Here is a 21,748-nt window from a genome sequence, read left to right as displayed (position 1 = left end):
CAGTCTGAGCACTGATGGAGGGATTGCGCATTCCTGGTGTAACTCGGGCAGTTGTTGTTGCCATCCTGAACCTGTCCCACAGGTGTGATATTCGGATGTACCGATCTTATGCAGGTGTTGTTACACGTGGTCTGCCACTGCGAGGACGATCATCTGTCCTTCCTGTCTCCCTGTAGTGCTGTCTTAGGCATCTCACAGTACGGACATTGCAATTTATTGCCCTGGCCATGTCTGCAGTCCTCATGCCTCCATGCAGCATGCCTAAGGCACATTCACACAGATAAGCAGGGACCCTGGGCATCATTCTTTTGGTGTATTTCAGAGTCAGTAGAAAGGTCTCTTTAGTGTCCTAAATCTTTATAACTGTGACCTTAATTGCCTACTGTCTGTAAGCTGTTAGTGTCTTAACAACCGTTCCACAGGTGCATGTTAATTAATTGTTTATTGTTCATTGAACAAGTATGGAAAACATTGTTTAAACCCTTTACAATAAAGATCTGTAAAGTTATTTGGATTTTTACAAAATTATCTTAAAATACAGTATCCTGAAAAGGGACATTATATTTAAGCATAATCAGTGTAAGATTGCGCATGTAAACATGCTCAGTGATGGCATTTTTAGTTAAACTTTTGTAAATTCCCATATCACCAAATTATTTAATGAATGTTGAATTTAACATTTCTGCAGTAGTCTGTTAACCGAGCACAACAAAATTCAATTCGGTCCCTGTGCGCTAACACACGACTGCTTTTAAAAGTTCACACTCATATTTGAGTGCATGCCCTTTTTAACCTTTTACACTGAAATAGACAATTAATCAAATTTAAATCATGATATGTCCTAGTGTGATTATTAGGATGTGATATAATTAAATGAATGTACAGTTTGCATGTGCTGCGTGCTTCATAGTGAATATGTGAAGCCGCTCATATGCTGAAAACACCACATTTTCTGAGCATCGCGGACTGTGCCTGTTGTAGTAGATGACAGAAGAGAGTGCACATTCCCTGTGAAGTGCAAAGTGCCTGCAGACTATATATTTATTGTTATGAAGCTGAGACGAGGAGTTGAACCCAGATGCAGTTTACACAGAGAACAAACAAGAAGAAATCACTGATTAAATCAGAATTAACGTTAACTAAGATAAACGATGACTGACAGGTAAATAACTCATGATGCTGGAATCAAGGTTGAGTAGGTCACTTTAGAAGCTGGTCCAAATGAGACTAGACAAAGGCTGAGGGAGAATAGTGAGACTTTATATTGTTCTGATTGATGATTTGATGGGGAGCAGGTGAAAATAATGAATAATCAGGAGAGTGCGAGGGGTTTGGAGGAGCAGAGACTGACGAGGGCGTGACATTTATACAATTAACTCGCAGAATTTTGCGATTTTAATAATCACACTGGGCTATATATACAACTTCTTAACCGGAGGTGTGAAACTACCTGAATGGAAAACTCACTTCAAATGGTCCTACTTAAAAAATAAAATAAAAATTGAAGCAATGTTTACTTATAGTAATTGAGAAACATTTCAAGGAAACACAAAATTGTTTTCCTTTATTATTTACATTGATAAATTTAACTGTTAAACAGGCTAAAGATGTGTGTTCAATAGCATTTTACCTATTTTTTTTGTGATATCGTAATTGGTATTGAAATTTGTGAAATTTTACTGGTATTGGTACTGACAACTAAAATTTTGGTATTGTTGCAACCACAGATGTGCTTTGGCCTTACATCTGGTCTGACCTGGGTGTTATTGAGTATTTATTCACAAAGCTAATTGTTTAGATATTTTCCAGCTGTTCCCTATCTGTCACTCACTCGAAGTTGTGTTGATGTAGTGACACTAGGGGTCACTCTTGGGAGCCCGAGACACCTCTGGTCTTTGATAAAAGGCCAATGAAAATTGGTGAGTGGTATTTGCATGCCACTCCCCTGGACATATGGGTATAAAAGGAGCTGGTATGCAACCACTCATTCAGATTTTCTCTTCGGAGCCAAACGGTCATGCTCATTGAGCTGAATTTTACTGTTCATTCACCTCTGCTGGATCTGACAGCGCATTTCAGCAGCTTCTCCCTCCTCTGCACTGGTGCACTGCAGAGAATGCCCCTGGGCGCTTCAGCAGAAATAAGAATATATTTCTCTAAAAGAGTATATTTCTCTAAAAGAGCGGCACACACGGAACGTCTTTTTAAAGACGCGTCTTTTTAAAGAGGCCTTTCCGATTGTGTGTTATTCCTGGTTGCGCTCATTATCTCTCGCCTTCTGACGGTCACAATCACTGTCTTTCGTGTCTGGGCACTGCTCACGCGGGGACAGCGTTCGTGGATGGTCATGTACTCACTGCGAGGATATGTCCATGGCAACGATGCAGTCGCGGCTCGCCTTCGTAAGAAAGCAAGCCACCCCAGAGGCTCCCCACCTCGGTCCTTTTACCCACGGGTATGAGGCCAGCGCGGCTAGCACTGGGGGCGATTTGGGGTCCCCAGTGCGACCGACTCCGCCGGGTATCCCCCCGCAGACATCACATTCCCCAGCATGCTTGTCTGCCCCGATCGGGCTTCCGAATGAGTCCGCCGGCTCGTCTCATGGCGAGTTTGACCTCTTATTCGGAGCCCGCGAAAGTGATGCGCTCTTGAGCGCATCTGCTGGTTTGTCCAGTCGGACGTGGAAGCCTCAGCTGGGCTCCTCCCTTCGGGGACGATTGCCCAGTCACAGGCTGATGCGGAGATGACGACATGCTTTTCCAGGCAGCCGCGAGCGTCGGCTAGAGTGGAACCCTCCGCTCTTCCCTGAACCCTCGCGCCTGATGATTGGTTCCTGGGCTCGCGGCGCAGCTCAAAGCCCCACCCCGTCCCGTTCCTTTCTTCCCGGAAGTGCATGAAGAGCTGACAAGGTCATGGGAGGCACTTTTTTACTGCCCGGTCCCGATCTTTTCAGCTTCCCCGCCCTCACTACCCTCGATGGTGGGGCGGCCAAGGGCTATTTGGCAATCCCCCGGTGGATAAAGGCGCCCGCGGTGCACCTATGCCCGCAGAGCGCCGCCACCTGGCACGGGTGCCCAAAGCCCCCATCCAAGGCCTATAGGTTTACATCGTCTCTGAATGGCCAAGGCCTACGGTGCCGCTGGACAAGCCACCTCTGCCCTGCACGCCATGGCTCTCCTGCAAGTCCGCGAAGGCGCTAAAGGAACTGCACTATGGTAGTTCCGCCCCGGGATTGATGCAGCGACAGAGTTCACGGCGCAGTCTCTCGGGCGGACGATGTCCACATTAGTGGTCCAGGAGCACCACCTTTGGCTCAACCTGGTCGAGATGGGCGAGGCCGACATGACACGGTTCCTTGCTGCCCCCATCTCCCAGGCTGGCCTATTTGGTGACACTGTCAAGGACTTTGCCCAGCAGTTCTCGACGGTGGAGCAGTAGACAGCCATCTGGAAGCTAACCCCATGTGATGTATATCTTCCGCTAATTCGTTTCCCTGTTGGCAAACTGCATCTTCCTTGGGCAGAGCCCCTCTGCCCCAGTCTCCATGTTTGTAGTAACTCCTCCTCCGTTTGGTAGGATCTACCTTGAAGACTCTCCACATGGTTGGAAAGACCATGTGACGTATTTTTCCACTTAAATATCCCCCCCTCTCTTTGGGCGAGGTGTGGTCTTCGCGGTGTCTTCCCCTTGGGAGGGACACCCCCCGACTAGACCTGGCGGCCCAGTCGGATAATCCCCCTTCTTTTTAGGGAGTGGGAAAAAAAGAAGGGGAAAAGAGGCCACGACTGTGTTAGCTGGTCTCTATCTTTTGGGTAGTCGACTTGTCCCCAAAGGGCCGTTCGACACTCATAACTATGTTGGGGAGGTTACGTGTCGACCTGGTGTGCTGGCTATGAGGCACACAGTGGTCTGCCCACCACACACCGCCAGTTCACGTAACACAGTTCAGCCAGTTGTGGCTTTCGTATAGGGACCCCTAGTGTCACTACATCGACACAACATCGAGTGTGTGACAGATAAGGAACGTCATGGTTACTTGTGTAACCTCCGTTCCCTGATGGAGGGAACGAGACGTTGTGTCCCTCCTGCCACAACACTGAACTACCCGCTGAAATGGCCAGACCTTATATCGGCTCCTCAGCATAAAACCTGAATGAGTGGTTGCATACCAGCTCCTTTTATACCCGTATGTCTGGGGGAGTGGCATGCAAATACCACTCGCCAATTTTCATTGGTCTTTTATCAAAGACCAGAGGTGTCTCGGGCTCCCAAGAGTGACCCCTAGTGTCTCTACATCGACACAACGTCTCGTTCCCTCCATCAGGTAACGGAGGTTACACAAGTAACCATGACGTTTTCTTATTTCTGTGCTAGGAAACAAAGTTAGAATTATGGAGCCTTTTTCTATGGATCAGCTCTTAAAGGGTGTTGATCTCACCAAGTACTATCGCTACATTGGCTCTCTGACCACCCCTCCCTGTGAAGAAGCTGTGGTATGGACCATCTTCAAGGACCCAATTCGGATCAGCAGAGATCTGGTACAGGCAAAGAATTAATTTCCATTTGCGTATGTAAAGCAACTTTACACCTTTCTATTATTTCAAAGGTTCCCCTTGTTCCCATTCATTTCCATAAAGCATGGAAACTTGCGGAAACCTCATGCGCAATATCACAATCGCAACATCTGAATAAAAAGTTGAGGATAAAAAAATTATAAAATATTAAATAAAAAGTTAATTCACCTCAAGAGACCACAATGTTTTTAATGCACTGTAATAGTTAAAGGATGGGCAAGGGGGAGACAGGAACTGGCTGAACAGTAAACATAAACTTTAATGACAAAAATGAACTTAAAACAACATAAAACATAAGGTAACAGACACACATGCAATGCGGCCGGCTAGTCTTTATCCCCCTCCTGGCTGATTAGCCCGATTCAGGGCTGGCCATGTGTCCTCACGGGCCAGCCCTGCCCTCCTCCTCATCACACGCACACTTTGGAAATTTTATTTGCATCTTGGTGGTTCAATCCAGCATTTGTAAGCAATATCCCAAATTCCCAGCTTATGTCAGTGATATTCAAATTAGGCCACTTGGTGATCTGAGCTTTTGAGGTCTGGCCTCTGTCCAGCTGTATGTGGACCTCCAGACATGCCATCACTAGGAATAGGAGACCTGTGATCAAGATTTTCAATAAGAGTAGTGTGGTCTTCCACACAGGTGACACCCCACATCAACTAGCTAGAATTACTGCTGGTTTGTCTAGCCCATAAACGTTTCCACTCTATGCTGAGAGGCCAGCATGTTCTGATCAGAGCAGGCAGCACAACGGTCATGTCTGACATAAGAACCTAAATCTGTTGTGGCTGTTACATTCACTTCTGACGTGGTACAGCAACTAAACGATCACTCAGAAAGTCACATGTCCCAGGTCACCTGAACACAAGGATATACCACATGTCATAAAATGGCGATTTCTCCCTGATGTGGCCAATGTAGACCTCTTTGTATCGCATGAAAATGCACATTGTCCTTTGCTTTACCCATAACGGATCAGCTCACACCTCTCGGAGTATACGAGTGTGCACATTAATGGCCCAAATCTCTGATTCAACCTTCAGGAGAGTGCAGAAAAAAAAGCTTGTCTGATAATATGGGAAATGACAACAACTCTAGGATTTACAAGGCAGGAATTTACCCTTTTCTTAGCAAAGGGTCAATCATGTGAGTGGTTATCTACTCTAACAAAACCTACAAGAAAAAATTTAAATTGATGATCCTGACATAGCATAATTAATAAACTTGATTAAAACAAGGCAATCAGCTATTGTAACTTAAAAAAAAACAAACAAAAAAAACAGTTTAAACCTAAATAATGAACCTGATTTAATGCAAAAATTATAATTTTATTTAAAGCATAAAAAACTTATCATTTGTTTGACCTTAATCATATTATTAAGATAATACGATTCTTAACTTGCAAATAGGAAAATCTGTCCAGAACAAACATGTTTAAAATGCCCGTTTGCATTCATAACTCTGCTTTGCTTGACAAGTTCTTTTGTATTCTATTCAGGTGATGTGTATATAACCTGTTCTATCTTTTCTGCTGTCAGTATCTTTTCTTACCACAAGCCATCTTGTACAGTATACTGCACATCTTAACAAAATTCCTTTTGGCAGCAGGTGCAGTAGGCATGTGATCTGATCATGTGACCACATACACACCGTGCCTCTTCTGACACAATGCAATCAGTACATTATGCAAGATGTCATGCCTTTTCCAGTTCAGCCCCTTCCCTTGTGACTCGATTCTTTTTCTAAAGCTACTCAGGTTCCCGGCACAAATTTCCTTCAACAACGTGTATCGCCCACAGCAGTTTCTGAATAACCGTGTGGTCTTTGTGTCAGCTGCTGTCACTGCTGATTCACTTGCTGGTAATAACCTATTTCAAATATGTATGCAACAAAACCAAAATGACTATGCTTAATGCATTTTATTTATATGTACAGTTGTAATTTATACCTATTTCCTGTGTTTCTCTCCATACTTTTTTCAGATCACCCAACTGGGCACATCCGTGTACTTGGAGGTCATAATCCATAGCAGAAATCATGCATATACCTGCAGTACAAATATAAAAGTTGTCTGGCAATTGCCAACATGATAATAAAAATATGCCCCTGTTATTGATTCCTCTGTATTTATTTTTATAATTTGAGATACAGTATTTTGTTATATTTGTTATGCATTTGTTAAATTCCTATATAGCCTACCTATTTATATCCTATTCAAAATGGCTGCATTCACACAGTCAGAGTCTGGCATTGACAAATGGATTAACTAACAGATGTGGCTCTCATATTGTCCTGTACATATACAACAGCAATCAGGTACAGATCCAATAATGTCTGTATGAATTAGTAACCAAAGCCAGTCCTCTCCTCTAACTCAAAATAGAGTGCAACAGTCACAAAAACAGGTTTTGGAAGTAAAAATCACATTTATTTTCTCCATGGCCAAATTGATTTTTAACGATAACTTATAGGAATTTCATAAAATATCAATACATTGATTATTAATCGGCACATTATTTTCTTTATTTTTTGAGGCATCAATATATTAACATTGGCCAATTTTTAAATATGAAGCCTAAGTTGTGTGCTTTCCGTTTGCTGTAATGTAGTCTGGCATAATATCCTTGGGAGACCACAAGGGGGTGATATAACATTTAATGTATTTAACACTTAAAGTGATAGTTCTCCCAAAAATAAAAAATTCTCTCATCATTTACTCATCCTCATGCTATCCCGGGTGTGTAAGATTTACTTTCTTCAGCAGAAGAAATATAGAAAATATCTTAGCTTAGCAGGTCCTTAAAATGCAAGTGGATGGTGATCAGACTTTTGAAGGTCCAAAAATCACAGACAGTCAGCATAAGCATCATCGATACGATTGCAGTGGTTAAATGAATGTCTTCTAAAGCGACATGATCGCTTTTGGTGCGAAAAAGATCAATATTTAAGTTCTTTTGAAGTGTAAACCATCGCTTCCTCTCAGTATCAATTTAACCGCTGAAGTATGGATGACGTTTATGCTGACTGTCTGTGAGTTTTGGAGCTGGTATAAACTGGTATTCTGATAGCGGAGAGTGCCTCTTAGACTGGCACACAGATAGAGATGTCTGTTTCTGACGCATGATGATTTTCCTTGACACACTTTTCTGGTATAAATATGTTTGATTGTCAATAAACCTTTGAAGACACTTTGATATCAATTTGGTGTCAGAGTCTCTTCCCTTGCAAGCAAATTCCTGAGCGAGAGGACAATGGAGAGTGCTGGGGGGCGAAAAGTCGAACTACATAGATTATAGGAGACATAATCTAACAACTCCGGTGGCCAGTACAGGGATTTCTCCGGACAGGTAAGAGAAAAATATTTTTGTTTTCACTCCTGTCTGCAGAGAAATACATTAGTTTTCACCCAAAAGATCTTTAACATATTTCAGTACATGTTATAATAACAGATCGGTTCTTCCGTCGGGAAGTGGGAGCCTCACGAGCTATAGACGTGGGAAGAGGAATAGATGAAATAATTTTCTTAAACTTTTCAATGGGATCTATTCCTATAGTACTCTTTGTGTCCTTCGCCCACGATTGAATTTTTATACCTCTTTATACCAAAAAGAGTGGTCAGAGCAAAAGTAAAGCCTAAAAATATTTTTTGCAGAATATTTGGTCATCAAATTGATTGTGTCTATTGTATCACTGAGGAGGAAACATCTTTGTTGAGTTGTGAGAATGGGGAACAATATAAGTCAGCCAATGCCGGGGGAAACACCCAGAGACTGGTTGTTCAGAAATAATAAAGGCTTTAACACATAACTGTTTTTGAGTAATCTGGCAGAATGGTCAGAGGGTAAAACTCAAATAGATCCTTATCCAAGGGAAGGTTCATTTAAAACTGCAGACATGGCTAGCATGAAATCTATGGTCACGGGAGGCTGGGGAGACCCAGCGTGGGATTATAATTACATGAAAACTTCATTTTCTATATGGAAAGACATGAAGCCGTTTTGGGAGAAGGGCCCCGCGAGAAAAAAGGACAGTAGTCAGAGTCAACAATCGACCTCTGGGTCATGCGCCTAGCATGCTTCCGCTGCGCAAGTTGCGCTGAGTGCCCCTCCTTGTATCTCTCCCCCTCAGTGCACGGAGGTGGGAGACACACAGGATTGGCTGCTGCCGCAGTATGAGTCTGTTGTAAAACAACAGCTGTACGCTAATCTAAACACGCTGTTGAAGAGTCAAAACATCTCTCATGAGATATCGAGTGCTGAAAAACACTCCTTACACAGACTGTCGATCCCCCACCTGTTAGCTCTGTCCATGCATTTCCATTCGCAAAAGTCCCAAATGGTTACAAAATATCTCCTCTCTCGGTGACAGAAGCAATGGCTATCTGTAAAGAACTTCCAAACCCCGTTAAGAACCCACATCAGTATGTGGCGGCACTTAAACGTCTGACTTCCTATAGTTAGCTTACAGGCAGAGACCGTCATTTCATACTCTCCAAAACTCTCCCTTCGGAATGCAATGAATGTGAATTGATAAAAGAGGTGCCAGCACTAGATCCAAAAAATGACATGCCCATTTAAACTAGAAGTAAAGATGAGGTAACTGAACTGGCAGAATTATTATGGGTATCCACTGCCTTTGTTGAAGGTTTCTTTAAACACTTGGATAAATTCTTGACTACTCAGGCTGCATCAAAACAAGACATTTCATATGCTGCTAATACAAAACAAAAGAAGAATGAAACACCAACTGCTTCTTTATCAGGTTTAAGCAGGTATGGACAGTTGTTTCTCAACACACTTTTAAATAACATGGACAAAGAGATTGCCTCTTTAATTAGAATCACAACCACTAATTTAGGTGATATTTCAGTTGAGGATATGGGATGCAGGCTGCGTGAACTGTCTAGCGCAGGGGCGTTAACAGATTCTAAAATGCATGCTTTCGTCCAGGTTCAAATGAAACTCCACAATGTTAGCATTCCTAATTCACCATTCTCATTTGCTCGGACGTGACTTAATGCATACGATTGGTGCAAAAATCTCATTTGATGATAACTCTGTACAACTAGTTTTTCCTGCAGTTTTTTCTCTCACTACAGACACAGGAACTGCTATGATAGCTGCTGACACACAGACTGAAGAGACACAGGAAGTAGCTAACGTTAACCCAAAGTTGTGGGCCGCCCACAAAGACGAGGCAGGACTTATTGATGTCATTCTGAACAGAGCAGCGCTACAAACAGATAAACCAGTATATTGTAAAAAATATGCACTCTCTGCTGAGAAAGAGGAAGGTATTTGACCAGTTATTGCTGAACTATTACAGCAGGGCATCCTGGTTCCCAATCAATCACCATACAACACGCCCATTAACTCTGTAAAGAAAGCAAATGGTACTTGGAGATTAACCCAGGACCTTAGGAAGATCAATAGTTTGATTAAGCCATTATCTCCTATTAATCCTATTCCATCTGATCATGAATACTTTACAGTGATTGATTTATGTTCTGCTTTTTTCAATGTGCTGGTGGATCCTGTGACACAGCAACTGTTCGCATTCATGCAAGGTGGGGTCCAATACACATGGACGTGCCTTCCTTAAGGGTTCAGAGATTCCCCGGCTGTGTTTTCTGCTGTAGTGCACAACGCCCTGAAAAACGCACAACTGCCTTCCGACTTCTGCCTGTTGCAATAAACAGATGATATTCTGGTCACTGGACAGTCTAAAGACTTGTGTGCTGCTGCATCCACCACTGTTTGCAATATCCTCGCTGCTGCAGGATTTAAAGCCTCCTAAGCAAAACTTCAATGGGTCCAGAGGAAGGTGGAATACTTGGGACATATCCTCACAGGTGACGAAGTCTGCCTGTTCCCAGACAGAGTGAAAACTATCTCTACATTCACTCATCCAAAGAACAAGACACAGATGCAAAGCTTTCTGGGACTGGTGAATTACTGCAGATCCTGGGTGCCGAACTGTTCAAACTATGATGAGACTTTGCGTGAGTCTACCCTGGGCTCAGACGAGAACATAACATGGACTACTGAAATGACAGCCGCTTTCAAACACCTCAAATCTGCACTGAGCAAACCACCTGCATTAAGGCTACCTGACTATGCTAAATCACTTAATCTCTATGTGTATGAAGGTGGGGGCATAGCTGCGGGGATCATAGGTGGTAACTACAGACCTGTTGCATACCTGTCCAAAACACTTGATGCAGTTTTAAAAGGACTCCTGGTTGTCTGCAGGCAGTGGCTGCCACAGCTCTCATGGTACAAGACGCTGAGCAAATCATCTAATCACACCCCCTTGTGGTGCACACGTCTCATCAGGTAGGCGCCATAATGCATAACATAATGACTCAACATATGATGGTGCAAAGAAGGTCAGGGTATGAAGCAATTTTATTAGTACTGCAAATTTAAATGAACTGGAAAAGTTCATTTATTTCAGTAATTCAACTCAAATTGTGAAACTCGTGTATTAAATAAATTCAATGCACACAGACTGAAGAAGTTTAAGTCTTTGGTTCTTTTAATTGTGATGATTTTGGCTCACATTTAACAAAAACCCACCAATTCACTATCTCAAAAAATTAGAATACATCATAAGACCAATAAAAAAAACATTTTTAGTGAATTGTTGGCCTTCTGGAAAGTATGTTCATTTACTGTATATGTACTCAGTACTTGGTAGGGGCTCCTTTTGCTTTAATTACTGCCTCAATTCGGCGTGGCATGGAGGTGATCAGTTTGTGGCACTGCTGAGGTGGTATGGAAGCCCAGGTTTCTTTGACAGTGGCCTTCAGCTCATCTGCATTTTTTGGTCTCTTGTTTCTCATTTTCCTCTTGACAATACCCCATAGATTCTCTATGGGGTTCAGGTCTGGTGAGTTTGCTGGCCAGTCAAGCACACCAACACCATGGTCATTTAACCAACTTTTGGTGCTTTTGGCAGTGTGGGCAGGTGCCAAATCCTGCTGGAAAATGAAATCAGCATCTTTAAAAAGCTGGTCAGCAGAAGGAAGCCTGAAGTGCTCCAAAATTTCTTGGTAAACGGGTGCAGAGACTTTGGTTTTCAAAAAACACAATGGACCAACACCAGCAGATGACATTGCACCCCAAATCATCACAGACTGTGGAAACTTAACACTGGACTTCAAGCAACTTGGGCTATGAGCTTCTCCACCCTTCCTCCAGACTCTAGGACCTTGGTTTCCAAATGAAATACAAAACTTGCTCTCATCTGAAAAGAGGACTTTGGAACACTGGGCAACAGTCCAGTTCTTCTTCTCCTTAGCCCAGGTAAGACGCCTCTGATGTTGTCTGTGGTTCAGGAGTGGCTTAACAAGAGGAATACGACAACTGTAGCCAAATTCCTTGACACGTCTGTGTGTGGTGGCTCTTGATGCCTTGACCCCAGCCTCAGTCCATTCCTTGTGAAGTTCACCCAAATTCTTGAATCGGTTTTGCTTGACAATCATAAGGCTGCGGTTCTCTCGGTTGGTTGTGCATCTTTTTCTTCCACACTTTTTCCTTCCACTCAACTTTCTGTTAACATGCTTGGATACAGCACTCTGTGAACAGCCAGCTTCTTTGGCAATGAATGTTTGTGGCTTACCCTCCTTGTGAAGGGTGTCAATGATTGTCTTCTGGACAACTGTCAGATCAGCAGTCTTCCCCATGATTGTGTAGCCTAGTGAACCAAACTGAGAGACCATTTTGAAGGCTCAGGAAACCTTTGCAGGTGTTTTGAGTTGATTAGCTGGTTGGCATGTCACCATATTCTAATTTTTTGAGATAGTGAATTGGTGGGTTTTTGTTAAATGTGAGCCAAAATCATCACAATTAAAAGAACCAAAGGCTTAAACTACTTCAGTCTGTGTGCATTGAATTTATTTAATACACGAGTTTCACAATTTGAGTTGAATTACTGAAATAAATGAACTTTTCCACGACATTCTAATTTATTGAGATGCACCTGTATATGTACCATTTTTAAAGAAAACATGAGTGAGCAGGCAAAACACATTTCTTTTATTTCTTATGGGATTCATATTCAACTGTAGGTCATAACAGAATGGCACAATCATAAAACAAAACATGGCAACAAAGAAAAAAATTAAATGACCCCTGTTCAAAAGTCTTCATACCCTTAGTTCTTAATACTGTGTATTGCCCTCTTTAGCATCAATGACAGCGTGCAGTCTTTTGTAACAGTTGTCTATGAAGCCCCAAATTCTTGCAGGTGGTATAGCTGCCCATTCGTCTTGGCAAAATGCCTCCAGGTCATGCAAAGTCTTTGGTCATCTTGCATGAACCGCACGTTTGAGATCTCCCCAGAGTGGCTCGGTGATATTAAGGTCAGGAGACTGTGATGGCCACTCCAGAACCTTCACCTTTTTCTGCTGTAACCACTGGAGGGTCAACCTGGCCTTGTGCTTAGGGTCATTGTCATGCTGGAAAGTCCAAGAGCGTCCCATGCGCAGCTTTCATGCAGAAGAATGCAAATTGTCTACCAGTATTTTCTGATAACATGCTGCATTCATCTTCCCATCAATTTTCACAAGATTCCCCATGCCTTTAGAGCTCACCCCCCCCTCCAAAACATCAGTGAGCCACCACCATGCTTCACAGTGGGGATGGTATTCTTTTCACTATAGGCCTTGTTGACCCCTCTCCAAACATAGCGTTTATGGTTGTGACCATAAAGCTCTATTTTGGTCTTGTCACTCCAAATTACAGTGTGCCAGAAGCTGTGAGGCATGTCAAGTTGATGTCATTTGTGGCATTGGCACAGTAAAGGCTTCTTTCTGGCAACTCGACCATGCAGCTCATTTTTGTTCAAGTATCGTCATATTGTGCTCCTTGAAACAACCACACTGTCTTTTTCCAGAGCAGCCTGTATTTCTCCTGAGGTTACCTGTGGGTTTTCTTTGTATCCCGAACAATTCTTCTGGCAGTTGTGGCTGAAATCTTTCTTTGTCTACCTGACCTTGGTTTGGTATCAAGAGATCCCCGAATTTTCCACTTCTTAATAAGTGATTGAACAGTACTGACTGGCATTTTCAAGGCTTTGGATATATTTTTATATCCTTTTCCATCTTTATAAAGTTTCATTACCTTGTTACGAAGGTCTTTTGACAGTTCTTTTCTGCTCCCCATGGCTCAGTATCTAGCCTGCTCAGTGCATCCACATGAGAGCTAACAAACTCATTGACTATTTATACACAGACACTAATTGCAATTTAAAAAGTCACAGGTGTTGGAAGTTAACCTTTAATTGCCATTTAAACCCATGTGTGTCACCTTGTGTGTCTGTAACAAGGCCAAACATTCAAGAGTATGTAAACTTTTGATCAGGGCCATTTGGGTGATTTCGGTTACCATTATGATTTAAAAAGGAGCCAAACAACTATGTGATAATAAATGGCTTCATATGATCACTATCCTTAAATAAAAGTCAAAAATAAAATGTTTGCACGATTAGTTATATTTTCAAAATCAATGCCAAAATTTCACAATTTCTGCCAGGGTATGCAAACTTTTGAGCACAACTCTGTGTGTGTATATATATATATATATATATATATATATACAGTTTTTTTTTTTTTTTTTAAAAAACAACACATCTTTTTAAAGATGTCGTTCCGTGAGTATTCCGAATGCGGGCGGTACATCCCGACATCAGATGGGCATGAGTCTCAGGATGCTTTGCTCAAGGATCGCCCTCGTTCTGAGGGACAATTCCACCTATTGCACCCTCCTACCCACCTCCTCTGTGTTAGATCCAGAGGGACCACATGAAGGTGGCACAGCGGGGCTGTGAGGCTGAGCCGGTTGGATTTGAGGAGGATCTTGCACGGGCACAAACTCTGCGAGCCCCTCAATCTTCAAACGCAGCGTCCTTGCCGGTACGATATGTGCATGATGAGCTCCGGCCCTCTGTGTGAATGTATGGCCTCATCACGTTCTGTGGTTCTGATGAGGGGGATGATGCCATGTCTCTCACAGCCTCAAAATATGGGTGAGTGGTCCACGGAAGATGCTGCCGCCGCTCCCCCCAGTGAGGGCGAGGTGCATGCGCAAGCCACTGATAAAGAGCTGATTCGTGTCCTCTCAACAGTTCAGCAGTCGTCAAATGACAGCATCATTTATTTTTTATTTATTTCCTTTTTATTTCAGACACATATTCAGTCCATATCAATAAAAACATACTGTACAAACAAAAACAACACATAGACAACAACACAGAAATGTTATCATTACAGTTCACAGTGATTAAAACACATGCAGGCTTTTGTTCCAGTGTTTCCAAAAACAAGAGGAATACCTTGAGTCATTTAATATGGGGTCAGTTAAGGTCATTATGATTACATTTTTAGAATTAATTAATCGACAAAAGTTATACATAAAATTCCTCAACACAGCATAAAAGGTGGGAACATTGTTAGTCACAAACATATGGCTTGCACTTGTCCATCTTGGGAACTTAAGCAAGATTCTAAATGCATCATTAAATGTCACCTGAAACTTTTTCACTTTTGCTTTACTATACCTGCACCGCAAGTAGGCTGTATAAAATGTAGTTAAGTAGGCTCTAAAAAGGGCTATTTTGACATCATCTTCACACATATGTAATTTGTATGCCAGCATATTTGCTTGTACATACAATTTGCAACACTGGCACTGCACATCGTCATCATCACATAGATCCTTCCTGATGATGTGACCCAAATATTTTACTTTGTTCACCACATTTAGCACTTGGTCTGTCATATAGAATGAGGGAAATTTTTGATTCTGATCCTCCTTGGTTTTAGCTATCATGACAACACACTTTTTGAATTAAATTTAATGTCATACTGCACACCATAGTTTGAGCAGACTCTAATCAGTTGCTGTAATCCAGCACTATAAGGAGACAGTCATCAGCGTATATCATATAGTTAATAAGACTATCTCCCACCATACATCCAGTCTTACACTCTTTTAACTTTTTAGAAAGATCATCCATATACAAATTGAAAAAAACAGGTGACAGCATTCCACCTTGTCAGACTCCATTGGTGCAGATGTACTACCCCATCTGGCTTGCATGGTTTGATTCAAATACCAATAATGCAAAATCCTTACCAAATATGGGAGGACCCCTCGGTCTTGTAATTTTATAAACAATTTGCCATGATTGATTTGGTCAAAAGCTTTAGACGCATCCAGGAAACACATATATATAACTTCCTTCAGTGCATATATGCACAAATATGTGCCGTGTTTACTTTTAAAAACAAATTGATTGTCAGTGGTTATTATGTATTCTTGAAGCCTATCCAGAACAATTTGTTCTAATACTTTTGAAAGTATGCTAGCCAGGACAATTGGCCTGCAATTTTCTATGATGGATATTTTAGCTGTTTTGTCTTTGACTACTGGCACTAATAGAACAGATAACATAGAGTTAGGTATTGTATTATGCCATGCATTAACAACCCAGAAAAAACACATAGCAAATAACACTGAGATTCTTTGGCTATTATACTTCAGATGTTCTGCTGTTACTTGGTCAGAGCCAAATGCTTTGTTCACTGCCAATTTCTCAATGGCATACACACTTCACCAGGTCTAATAACCACACCATCATTGTTAAGAACATCACTAACATTAAATTCATCACTCTTAACACAATTAAACATATCCCTATAATGTTTTCCTCCACAGTTCAGCAATATTCTCAGCCCCAGTAAGCCCATCAATACTGGAAGGCAAGGGCATCTTAAGGCGTTTTCAGACCTGTAGACCATTTGCGTTTGTTCCGAAACGGGGACTAAATTGTTACAATGTTGCATTTTCTTCTTGGTTCGGTTCGTTTTCACAAGGCAACATTTCAAAATGGACCAAAAATAAACTTAAATAAATAAATGTCAGATGTGAGAAAGCTGTCCCCTTATTGTTCACTGTGTTTGTTCACTGTTCCAGGATTAAGCTCAACCATTGATATACCAGTTAAAATTATATGCCTGTAAAACATTTGTCAACCATTACAAATTTTAGAGAAATTTCGAGCGTCGCCAGTTAGAGGTTGTGCTCCATATACAAATTATCTGCCACTCGGATGGATATGAGTTGTATATTTCCGTCATGGTTATTTTTATCCATCATTAGTTGCTTTTGCATTATTTCTCAATTGAAACATGCCTGTTCTAACAGATCTCTTTCTCTCCCTCTCTTGTACGTACACACGCACACATACGCAAACAGCAGAGTAAAGCCGCATAAAAAAAACCAAAACAATGTATTTGTCAAAAAGTTGCTAACGCCGTCTTACCCATGTTCTGCCACTATCCAAAAGAGAGAAACAATCGTACTAAAATGACCTCAGGAATAATAATAACAAAGTATAAATACAGTCTTCTCTAGCACTCTTGATAGTGTCGGCCCCTTCGATTAAAGAAAATTAAAGAAAAAAGCCTCGCACTGTGGTACAATGATCACACTCATGCTCTCAAGGGAACAGCTTGGAAAATGGAGCAAAAGTGGAAGAAAACAAAATTAGAGGTATTCTGCGGTGCATGGAAGGATAGTGTCTGTAGCTACAGACAGGCATTAAAAGCTGCCAGGCCAGCATATTTTAGCAAACTCATAGAAAATAACCACAACAATCCTAGGTGTTTATTCAGTACTGTGGCTAAATTGGTTAGGAATAAAGCATCGACTGAACCAGATATTCCGTCGCAGCACAATAATAATGACTTCATGAATTTCTGATAAAATGTAATTATCAGAAAAAAAATTGGAACTCTGCAATCAACTGTCACAGTACCTCAGAAAACAGTGTCTCATAATTTTGCTCACGAGCAACTTCAATCTTTTGCTGTCATAGGTCACGAAGAGCTAACAAAACGTATCAAAAAATCAAAAGCCACAATGTGTGTTAGATACAATATCAACTAATCTCTTAAAAGAGGTATTCCCAGTAACCACAGAACCTCTTCTTAATATTATTAAGTCCTCGCTTTCCTTAGGACATGTCCCAAGAAACTTTAAAATGGCAGTTATCAAACCACTTGTTAAGAAGCCACAGCTTGATCCTGGAGAATTGGCTAATTACAGACTGATTTCAAATCTACCATTTATGTTAAAAAAACTAGAAAAGGTAGTGTCCTCCCAACTGTTCATTTCTACAGAGAAATGGTATATATCAAGAATTTCAGTCAGGATTTTGGCCCCATCACAGTACAGAGACTGCACTTATCAGAGTTACAAATGACTTGCTTTTATCATCTGATCGCAGCTGCATTTCTCTTCTAGTGCTTTTAAATCTTAGTGCTGCCTTTGACACGATAGATTATGACATTCTCTTGAATAGGCTGGAGAATTATGTTGGCATTAGTGGACTTGCATTAGCATGGTTTAGATCCTATTTAACAGACTGCCACCACTTTATATGTGTAAACGTGGAATTGTCAACTCAAACAAAAGTTAAGTATGGAGTGCAGCAGGGATCAGTTTTAGGACCTCTGCTTTTCTCCTTATACATGCTTCCCCTGGGAGATATTATCAGGAATCTTGGAATAAGTTTCCACTGTTATGCCAACGATACCCAACGAAAATTCACAATTCTCCAAATTAGCAGAGTATATCAATGAAATCAAAGATTGGATGGCCAGAAATTACCTTCAACTCAATTCCGACAAAACAGAGGTTCTAATGATTGGACCAAAAACCTCTAAAAATAAGCAGCAAAAATATAATTTGACTCTCAGTGGATGTACTGTTACGTCGTCTTCTACAGCAAAGAATTAGATGTTATATTTGATACCAATCTATCTTTTAAAAATCAAATTTCCAATGTTTGTAGAACAGCATTCTCCCACCTGATAAATATTGCTAAATTACGACACATGCTCTCTGTTGCTGATGCCGAAAATCTAATTCATGTGTTTATGACCTCAAGACTAGATTATTGTAATGCATTACTGGGAGGATGTACAACAAGTTCAATAAATAATCTTCAGTTGGTTCAAAATGCAGCTGCCAGAGTGCTGACTAGTACCAAGAAATATGATCATATTAGCCCCATTTTATCGTCGTTATATTGGCTACCTGTTAAACTTCGTATTAATTTAAAAATTCTGTTAACTACATACAAAGCTTTGAATGGTCTAGCTCCACAGTACTTAAGTGACCTTCTGACATGCTATATTCCACCACGTTCATTACGATCACAAAATTCTGGCTTGTTCATAATTCCAAGAATATCAAAATCCACAAAAGTAGGTAGATCCTAAACTATGGGATAGTCTCCCTAACACTGTTTGGGATGCAGACACACTCACTCAGTTTAAGTCTAGACTAAAGACTAATCTATTTAGCCAGGCGTACACCTAATTTATCCTTCAACTCATAATTAGGCTGCTTTAGTTAGGTCTGCCAGAACCAGAAACCATCATGATCTATAACTCTGCATAAAATTGAATGGCATCTACACTAATATTAATTTTTTTGTTTCCATGTCTCAACCTTGGGATTCATATCCCGAGGTTACCAGAGCCAGCCAGATCCAGCTCCGTTCCTGCTTGGTGTCAGACTCCACAGGGACGTGTCACTGAAAGATGATGACAAACTACAACCAGTGCCAGCCAGACATCACTTCAGTCTTTTGACTTCAGAGGATGAACTGATGCCAACTCCAACTGTAAGACATGGGATACTTCATATGCCACTGCCTGAACCTTGGACTTCAGATGGACCTCACTGAACCTCACCGAAATGACCTGTAGGTTGAACTGTGATGCACCTCATTAATCTCTGCCTGCATCACCTTTGTCTATTGATGGACTACACTCTTGAAATGGAATACATAGACTATAATTTAATTGCCAAAAATAGCCTTCATCAGCCAACTAACAAAGGACAAATCATCAAAGTGAACTTCTGTAGTTAATCCAGGATGGTCTTCAAAGACATTAATCATTAATCTTAAAGTAAGAAAAAAACAAACAAAAATAAATAAATAAATAAATAAAACAATAGACCTTAATGCTTACTTAATTTAAAACCATGACTTGCACTGCACACAAATAACTAATATTGGCATTATATTCATGTTGTTTAGCCAGAGGGGAACTGGCCCCCAAAGTGAGCCTGTTTTCTCCCAAGGTTATTTTTCTCCATTAACCAACAGTTTATGGAGTTTTGTGTTCATTGCCACAGTTGCCTTCAGCTTGTTCACAGGGTTTTAAATACAATTATTATGTAATTATTTAATTTCTATACAGTTTACAATCATATTTAATCAAACTACACAATGATCACTCTAAGACTTTATAGATATTACAGTTTCATTTTTTGTTAATGCATGATTTCCTGTAAAGCTGCTTTGAAACGATGTGTGTTGTGAAAAGCACTATACAAATAAAAATGACTTGACTTGACTTGTATCGCAAGAGATCATCTTCTGTAAACCTTGCCCAATCTAATTTTCCACTTTGTTCATGGTTATCATAACTGATCAACTCAGGTGTCAACATTTAATGTCATAGAGACAGGTATGTGGTCTGTTGTGGCCAGATCATACAAGATCTCAACTTTCACTGGACAATCATGATCATCAGCTGACATTTGCAGTGATCCAGCCAAGATGTTGTATGCCATGCTTCACTGGTATATGTATAGCTATCTACTGGCAACAGCACTTGAGAAAAGAACCAACTTGCTATCTTGACAAAACTGGATTAAATGTTGACCAAATAGGGAGTTATTATCTGAGATACCAGTATTCATGTCACCCACAACACATATATATGTACATTTATACACACTTTCTTTAATAAAAGAACTTATAAAAGCAAGTCTTTTAAGATATTCATCCTCGTTTTTATAACATTCATAAGGAGTATAAACATTTAATATTACAAAAACATTCTTATTATTTACCATTTTAATTGCTATGCACTTTAATTAGTGCAGGTGTCCAGGCACGTTGTGGTCACGACAGACATCTCCAAGCATGGCTGGGGCGCTGTGTGCAATGGGCGTGCAGTCGCCGGCTCCTGGACAGGGCCATGACTGCGTTGGCATATCAACTGCCTCGAGTTGCTGGCAGTATTGCTTGTCCTGCGGAGGCTTCGGCGGTTGATCCAGGAAAGCACGTGTTGGTCCGGATGGATAACACAGCGACGGTAGCGTACATCAACCGCCAAGGCGGCGTACGCTCTCGTCGCATGTCGCAACTCGCCCGCCATCTCCTCCTCTGGAGTCAGCAACGGCTCAGGTCGTTGCGAGCCACTCACATCCCGGGCGTCCTCAACAGTGCGGCGGGCGTGCTGTCTCGGCAGGTCATGCTCAGGGGAGAGTGGAGACTCCACCCCCAGGTGGTCCAGCTGATTTGGAGTCGATTTGGTCAGGCGCAGGTAGACCTGTTTGCTTCCCGGGAATCCTCCCACTACCCGCTCTGGTATGCCCTTACCAGGCTCCCCTCGGCACAGATGCACTGGCACAAAGCTGGCCCCGGGGGCTATGCAACTATGCGTTCCTCCCAGTGAGTCTACTTGCACAGTGACAGTCCCCCCACCCCCCAATTACCCTGAGGAAGGGGAATTCCCTCTTTCTCAGGGACGGGGCACCATCTGGCACCCGTGGCCAGACCTCTGGAATCTCCATGTCTGGCCCTTGGACGGGACGCGGAAGACCTAAGTGGCCTACCGCCCGCGGTGGTAGACATGATCACTCAGGCTAGGACTCCCTCTACGAGGTGCCTGTATGCCTTGAAGTGGCGTCTGTTCGCTAAGTGGTGTTCTTCCCGATGCGAAGACCCCCAGAGATGTGCAGTCAGGTCGGTGCTTTCCTTCCAGCAGGAGAGACTGGTGAGGGTGTACGTGGCCGCTATGGCGGCGCACCACAATGCAGTTGACGGTAAGTATTTAGGGAAGCACGACCTGATCATCAGGTTCCTTAGAGGCGTGAGGAGGTTGAATCCTCCCAGACCGTGCCTCATTCCCTCATGGAGTCTCTCTGTGGTCCTTCAGGGCCTATGGGGAGCTCCATTTGAGCCCCAGGAGTCAGTTGAGCTAAAGGCACTCTCCTTGAAGACTGCTCTCCTGACTGCACTCACTTCCATCAAGACGGTAGGGGACATGCAGGCGTTCTCTGTCGGCGACACATGCCTG

General features: G+C 42.0%; 1 protein-coding gene across 1 annotated transcript in view; it reads left to right on the top strand.

The window, feature by feature from the left end:
• Positions 1 to 21,748, top strand: part of LOC127427213 (uncharacterized) — a 52,611-nt gene that overhangs the window by 7,798 nt on the left and 23,065 nt on the right. Inside the window, exons 9-12 of the mRNA XM_051674682.1 lie at positions 4,375 to 4,538; positions 6,327 to 6,438; positions 6,561 to 6,593; positions 9,677 to 9,871. Of these exons, the coding sequence (XP_051530642.1) occupies positions 4,375 to 4,538; positions 6,327 to 6,438; positions 6,561 to 6,593; positions 9,677 to 9,871 (504 nt within the window). The remainder of the gene's footprint in view (positions 1 to 4,374; positions 4,539 to 6,326; positions 6,439 to 6,560; positions 6,594 to 9,676; positions 9,872 to 21,748) is intronic.

This window comes from Myxocyprinus asiaticus, chromosome 36 (genome assembly GCF_019703515.2).
Source record: "Myxocyprinus asiaticus isolate MX2 ecotype Aquarium Trade chromosome 36, UBuf_Myxa_2, whole genome shotgun sequence".
In the NCBI taxonomy this organism is placed as follows: domain Eukaryota; kingdom Metazoa; phylum Chordata; class Actinopteri; order Cypriniformes; family Catostomidae; genus Myxocyprinus; species Myxocyprinus asiaticus.
The sequence above is the reverse complement of the archived record's forward strand: the minus strand, read 5'-3'. Positions and strand labels throughout refer to the sequence as shown.